General features: G+C 35.9%; 1 protein-coding gene across 1 annotated transcript in view; it reads right to left on the bottom strand.

Moving 5' to 3' along the window:
* The window catches only part of GRID1 (glutamate ionotropic receptor delta type subunit 1), a 1,019,672-nt gene that overhangs the window by 58,574 nt on the left and 953,059 nt on the right, over positions 1-8,039 (bottom strand). The window contains exon 13 of the mRNA XM_074236323.1: positions 155-321. Within this exon, the coding sequence (XP_074092424.1) occupies positions 155-321 (167 nt within the window). The remainder of the gene's footprint in view (positions 1-154; positions 322-8,039) is intronic.

The following is an 8,039-nucleotide window of genomic DNA, read 5'->3' as shown; positions in this document are numbered from 1 at the left end:
GGATACAAAAGTTGTGGTTGCCCTCTTCATCCTATTTAGCATCAGGGAATCATCCACTGGAAAGCATATTTCTAAGAATCTCCAAGCCCAGATTGCTAGCCCAGCCACAACGTCCACCAAGACAACCCTCCTCCCGCATCTGAGTTCTAGTTACCTCTGGGAAAAGAGGTCCCTGTAGGGGCTGCCATGCTGAAGTGCTATGCCATAGCCCTTACTGCTGATGCTGTTGCCGATGACGGTGACTGAGCAATCATCATCTGTCAGGGCTGCATACTCCACCACTGCAACATCCCACAAAAAGGCATAGTTTCCTTTCTTTGCCTGAAAAACATAACATACATCAAGTCACGTAGGACTGGTTATCTATGTGGGACAAAGAGTAGTTGTCAATGCTGTATCATGAGAAACTCAACTCCATTCTGTTTAATAAGGAAATATCTTCATCCAGATAACCAAAGTCATCCCCTTCATAAATATCCAACATTATATTGCAGTTTGTAGTTAGAAACTAAATGCAGAATATTAACTTATACCAGGTTCTCAGAGACTCTACCTATGATTTCGTTGAATTTAGGGATCACCCTATAGAGAGAAATTACTCAGGAAAAACAGCCATGGAAAGGTCAGGAAAAGAAGAAGAGGGGATTTATTGTCTCCTCTAACACTTTCCCTTTAACATATCATCTCAGAATTTAAAATGAACAGTTTCAAATAACCTCACCTTAAGAAATTGTTGTAAGGACAGGCTCTTCCAAGTCCCCAAAACATCACATGAATGTAAGTTGTTTTCATCATTTTTGACCATTTTTTTTGCTACCATTTTTTCATCTAACGAAATTGAGGTTTGGAATCCGAACTATATTTCATTCTATGGCTTGTGACATCAGGCATATTATTTAACCTCTCTAATACAGTTTCATCATTTGCAAAAGGTGGGACATAGATCAAGTGATTGCTCTCATCTCTGAGGACAGAAAGGTGTTAAAGGTATATATAAAAGTGCCAGGTCTGGAGACAGGAAGACTCATCAACCTGAATTCAAATCTAAGCCTCAGCCACTTACTGACTGTAGAGTCTTGGACAAGTCACTTAACCCTATATGCCTCAGTTTCCTTCATGTAAAATGAGCTGTAGAAGAAAATGGCAAGCCCACTTAGTATCTTTGCCAAGAAAACTGCAAATGGGTCCATGAAGAGATGGGCAGCAAAAACTATAAAATCATGCATACTTTTTGATCCAGCAATATCACAAAAAGTTGTGCATCACAAAAAAGGGAAAAAGATACACACATCCAAAGAATTATCAACAGGTGAAGTTGGTCTTCAAGTCTATTACCCCCCTTTACCTTATTTTCTCTTTTCAATCATTATTTTTAATGAATCTACTTCTTCCTCCAATCATTTTATCTTCCAGGAAAAGGCCTTCTCTACCCTATCAGGAGTTGTCAAAATAGTACCCTCCACATAACTCCAGTTATTCCTGCCATTCCCCTTGTTCCTAGGGTCCTCAGGCAGGCTCTTTGTGCTTTCCGTGGTAAGAATAAGACATGAGGTAATCTGACCAAATAACCCATACTAAAATAATAAGAATAAGAATAGTAATAATAAGAACCAATCATAGATTTCAGCATAAGAGCTGAACCTGCAATTCCTTAATCTAGGGTACTCCTTGAGAGAGAGAAGTTCCTTCCATCAATATAGGTCTCTGAAATTTACAGCCTTAAGCAGTGATTCATGACCCTTGCTTCAAGAGATCTTCACCTGACCCTTTGGGGCGGGGAGAGAAAAAGGTGTTTGTAAACTTGAAAGGAAAAAAGTAATCTTTATTTTCTCCAACTTGCAACTTAAAAAAGAATTTCTTTCAATTTTTAATGAAGATAATAATACATTATTTAAGAAGTAGAACATAGGACTCACCACACTAATAAAGAGTTCCATGATACATACACAGATAGGTTCAGAACCTTATCTTAGAGAATTGTCTAGAGCAGTGTAAAATTACATTTAGTGACTTCTGCAGGATCACATAGTATAAGCCATGAGGATTGATTTTTCTGTGTTTAAATCTAGCTATCTATTCATAATGTATTATCATCATCATCATCATCATCATCATAAAGGCAACAATCATAATATCACTGGACATTAGAAATTTTGAAGCAATAAGATGATAACTTGTCCCTAGATTATTTCAATTCAAACTCCATCAAATAAAGAATGATAACAAAAGCAAATCACATTTACGATGTTAGCCTTTTTCAAATCACATCCCTCACATCCTCGTTAAATAGATAAGTATAAGTTATTCCAGCCATCTTTACTCTTTCCTGAAAATACACTCCCTTAATTTGAATTCAGACTACAATATGGGATAATTTGGCTAAAAAGGTATTCTCCAACCCAAATTTGGGAGCACAGGATTTGTCCTACAAAGGGAAACCCACAGGATTTGTAAATGAAAGATTTCTGATTGAATCTTAAATTTCATGGGTCAGGTGGCCTCTGAGCACTGGCTGTATGCCTTTGATTATATGATTCTTTAGATTCAATTTAGGAATTTGATTCTTGATAGGTATGGAGGCTATCTTTATCATTTTGCTTCGTTGAGTCCTTCTAAGATTTTAAGGGAAATCTGTGGACTTTGATATATATATATATATATATATATATATATATATATATATATATATATATGTATATACTAAGAAGTCTGGAGAATGACCTATGTAATTTTGTTTAGTTTTTTTTTTTTTTTATTTGCAAGGCAATAGGGTTAAGTGGCTTGCCCAAGGCCACACAGCTAGGTAATGATTAAGTGTCTGAGGCCGGATTTGAACTCAGGGACTCCTGACTCCAGGGCTGGTGCTCTATCCGTTGAGCCACCTAGCCACCCCTGACCTATGTAATCTTGAATAAATTGCTACCCCATCTGAGTTTCAATCTCTTCATTTCTAAGGGATTGAATTTGATGGCCTATGATGTCCTTTCTAGTTCAAATCTTTTATTTGATGACCTCACTTGAGGTCCAAGTTCTTTGGTGGTGGGCAAAAGATTCTTGTGGAGCAGATTCCTAAAGGTCTATCTTCAACTTTCTTGATCTCCTCTAAACAGATATTTTGAATTTTTCCAACCACATTGTTTTGGGCTAGTATTAACTGATTGAGCTCCTATCATTCCAGCTGGGCTCCAATATTGGCAGGCTCTGAGATGCCAGCCATAGTTGGATTCACGCCACCAGGGAAGAATGAAAGCTACTTTACTTGGCATAATATGAAATAATTTATACGAATAGAGAAGCATAAGGTGAGACAACATCTTGTCATGGACAGCTTTACTTGACCACAGAATCATGTAATGGCCAGGGGACGCAAGGCAGATTTTAACTCAATATAATCAATCAAGAATGCAAGCAAACCACAAACATTATTACATATTTACTTGGTTTCAAGCCCGATGCTAAATGCTGTGGGATATAAAGACAAAAGGAAAACAATTAAATATTCCCAACAGAGAAGTGTGGGATAAAACATGCAGAATGAGATTCACATTTTTGGACATGGCCATTATGGGAATTCGTTTTGCTTGAGTATGCATATTGGCTACTGTGGTTTTGTGTTCATTATTTTTAAGTGTAAGGATGGAAGAGGGAGAAAATAAATGCTTACTCTTTGAGAAAACAAAATAAAATTGAATTTAAAATATTAAAAAAAATGAAATGTCTGGCCTCTGGAGATAGTAGGTTCGCTCTCATTAGCAGTATTTCAATTCAATACTGGTCGGCAAATTATTGGGGATTCTCTGAGTGATTCTCCATCAGGGAAAGATTGGTTTCTAAGAAAATAATGGAACTATTTAGGACTTGATATTGTTTTGAGGTCCTTCTGACTCTTAGATTGTGATGCTAGGTTTTTTAAGGATAATTTGCCTAGGGTTTTAGAGTTATTCATGTTTTGTTTGTTTCCTTGTTTCTAATTATTTAAAAGATATATTCTTGAGTTTCTGGTAACTACATTGAGGCTGGCAGAACAGATGGATAGAGTAATCTAATGCAAATACATGAGACTCCTAGGCATGTGTTAGTAGTTTTGAAGTATGCCATCAGTATATATTTCTTCATCAGGAGCCTGGAGTATTAATTTCCCCTGAGAAATGGCAAGACTTAATGTGATGTCCTGGCAAGAATGTTGAGTTTGAAGTTGAAAGAACTGGGTTCAAATCCTTTCTATTTTGGGGTGCCTTACTGAATCTTTGTGATTTCTCATTTGTAAAAGTGAGCCCTTTGGAGTGGATTATCTCCATGTTTGCTTCTATCTGGATATTGCTTTTATCTTGCAAGGTCACATTTCATACTGTTTCATCAAAATATCCTGAAGGTCAAATTTGACAATCCATTTAAAATGTCAACCCTAAGGAATACAAGTCTCTCCCACTGATTCATGTAGAGGCATGTGAGAATATAAGATGGAACCAAGAAAGCATTGCCAAGCACCAGAAATTCCTAGACGACTGTTTGAAGATCTAAGAGTTAAAGGAAGCATTTTAATTGCTAGACATTCATTCCTGGTTTCTCTCTTCAATCAGAAGACTTTTTCCTCCTTTGTTCTTGCAGCCTTCTTCCTCTACAGATGATTGTCCTGTGGCCCTCTCTGTGAATTGATGAATCCTAGTCCAGGACCCAGATTTCATGAGATGTTTGAAACAAACTCAATTCAGGTTTGACCACCTCTTCACTCTGGGGATTTTGGCTCCTCATCAACAACCTTTCTTGTTCCATTTTATGTATTGCATTCTTTCATGGGAAGGTAAGATCCTGGAAATTGTGAATATTTTTTTAATGTTTTTTTTAGCCTCAGGATTTATCAGAGACTTGATACATAATAAGTATTTAAGATAGATTCTGTTTACTCTTATCTACCTCTATCCAACTATCAACCATCTCTCTACGTCCATCAATACATCATCAATCCCTTATCCATTAATTATAAGGATTTTCAGAGGAGAAAGGTACATTTAGCAAGTGAATAGCTGGCTAAACCCTGTTATCCGAGAATCATGATATGCTCATTAGAACTCTCTCTTGCCTCAAATTATTTTTGCATGCTATATGTTTTCTAGTAGAACATAAAATTATGTAAAACAGAAACTATTTATAGCGCCAGCATCTAACAGAGTGTTTTTCATGGAGTAAGTTGCGAGTCATCATATGTCTAATTAAATTACAGGCAATGTAGTATAATGGATAAAGTGCTTTCATTGGAGTCAAGAAGACCTGAGTTTAAATCCCACGTTATCATTTAATAGCTGTGTGAGTCTATGTATGTCATTGAACCTTTTTTGGTGGCTCAATTTATTGAAACAGAACAGCTTGGACTAGTTTATCTTTAATGTTCTCCCTAGTTACAAAGGGATGGCCTTGAATGGAATGGAAAGGAATTTGCATTTATGGGCTATGAAATAAAATAGAGGAATTACGATTTCTAGGTCAGGGGTAGAGTACACACAGACAGAGAAGACAGCACGATGTCATATATCCTGGGCTTGGAGTTAGGTACTTGGGTTCCAACCACTAATCTGATATTAATGAGTTATAGGTAAAACATACTTTCACGGATATTCAGTTCTTAATCTTCCAACTAGTATATTAATCTTACGATATCTACATTATAAGGCCATTGTAGGAAACAATTTAAGGCATTTAAAGCACTTTTAACCAATAATACAGTTCTATATAAGCTAATTATTATTTGTTGTTATTAATATTAGCCAAGACCAGGGAAGCTACATTTTGTGACATCTTTGGAATTTCACGAAGAGCAATTTAAGTTGAAAAGAAAGGATGAAAGAGAAAATATTCACATTAATCTGCATGTAGGCAATAATGAATGTAGTCATAGTAGTGGTGGTGGTGGTGCTGGTGGTGGTAGTAATAGTAGTAATGTTAGCAGAAATGGCAATGAGTCGGGTTGTGATAGTGGTATAGGTGGGGGCACTTATCATCTATATGTCTATCTATCTATCTCTATCATATATCTGTGGATGTATATATTATATAATATATATATTAATAATGATAATAGCATCACTGACATCTATGTACCAAATCCTATACTCAGTTCTTCATAATTATCTCGTGATTTTCACAACAACCCAGGGAGATTAAGCACTATTATTATTAATATTCTCATTTTACAGTTGAGGTAAACAAAGATTAAGTGACTTCTCCAAGGTTACATAACTAGTGAAACTGGAGGATGAATTTGAATTCAAATTTTTCTGAATCCAGATCTAATATTATATCCATGTCACCAAACCCACACACACTCACACACACCCACACACACTGTCACACCCACACACACAGACACACACACACACACACGCACGCACGCACGAACGCACGCACACAAATATCAAAGAAGAGCAGTAACAAAATCAAAGGGGGGGGGGAAGTTTCTAGATCCAAATATAAATGACCCCAGCAATCTATAGGGAGATTCTAATTAAAGAAAACAAATTTGAACGTATAGGAATTTGAGAAATTTCATAAAATAGCAATGTGATTGGAATGAGCCTTTCAAATTATACCATTATTAAAAGTGATAAGAATTAGTGCAAGCAATGATAAACAATATTAATATATTTATGTGAGGAAATTTGGGAAGCCATGTGATGATTTATATTGGAAATTATTTGGACTGTGGTTAAGTGAGGGAGACACAGAAATATGCTCTCAGGGAATATACTATATACTACTTAAACAGAAGAAAACAGGAAGGTAAAGAAACATCATAAGCCTATGTGGAGATAGGATTTCATAGTGATTATGATGGACCCTCTTCTTTCTACCAAAGCAGAATAACTATTATATTCTTGCCTTAATTAATGTTAATATATACCTTAAAAAGCAAGAGGTAGAGGAACTGCTATCTGGGACTAGATTCTCATCCAACTGCCTTCTGTTTGCACACTTCACACTCACCATTGATCTTTTATTTGCCAAATCAAAAAGCACCTTTTTAAATATCCTTCTTTACCTCTAGTTAACATTTTTCATAACTGACCAGTCTTCTCCTATCTTTCTATCCTCCTGAGTTTCAATTAGTGCTTTTTCTTCAGTTTCTTCATACCTTCAGGACTGCTCCTTAGAAAACTTTGGATGTCCTCAACTTTTAGTATAACCTCAAGAATCTGTTCTCACAACTTCTCTCTGCTCTCTTGGGAATCTCATCAGTTCTCTTGAGATCAATTATTATCTCTGCATTGCTGTTTCCCATGTTTATGCATGGGGTACTAGTTTTTTTCCCTGAGCACTAGTCTTGAAACATTCACTGATCTTTGGACATGTCCAACCCAGAGCATAAAACTGAATATGTTAACATTTTCCTCCAAAGTCTTATCTTTCTGGTCTGACATCTTTGCAACTTATGGGTCATCTTTAATCCCATATTCTTCCTCGCTAAAATTCAGTTAGATGCAGAGTCATATTGATTCTCCTTCCATGAACCTTTCATCATTCCCTTTCACTACTATTGAATAGACACTGCCCTATTTCAGGCCCTCATCATCTCTATCCTGGACCATTCCAATGACTTAGAATTTATGTGCTTTAAATATATCTTTACTCCAATTCACTCTGCACACAGTTGTCAAAGTGATTTCTCTTAAGCATTCCAAAGGGACTCTAATAATGTCTCTCTTCTATTAAATACATTTTGGTGATGCCTAATTACCTCTAAAACCAAATGTACACCCTTCCAATTGGAATTTAAAACCCTTTAAAACTGAGACCAGCCTGCCTTTCCAGATTTATAATATATTACTTCTCTTGATAATCTAGGATTAAAATAAACTCACTTTCTTGCTATTCCTCACATTCAAATAATTTCCCAGTTCTGGAATGCATTACCCTTTTGTCTCTTAGAATTTCTAATTCTTTTCAAAGTTTAGCCTAAAATTCCAATTATGTCATAAGATTCAGCTATGAGTGCCTTTCAAAAATTATATAATAGTATATATTATGTCAATAATACATAACAATCA

This window comes from Macrotis lagotis, chromosome 4 (assembly GCF_037893015.1).
Source record: "Macrotis lagotis isolate mMagLag1 chromosome 4, bilby.v1.9.chrom.fasta, whole genome shotgun sequence".
Taxonomy (NCBI): Eukaryota; Metazoa; Chordata; class Mammalia; order Peramelemorphia; family Peramelidae; genus Macrotis; species Macrotis lagotis.
This window is presented reverse-complemented; position numbering and strand designations above follow the sequence as displayed.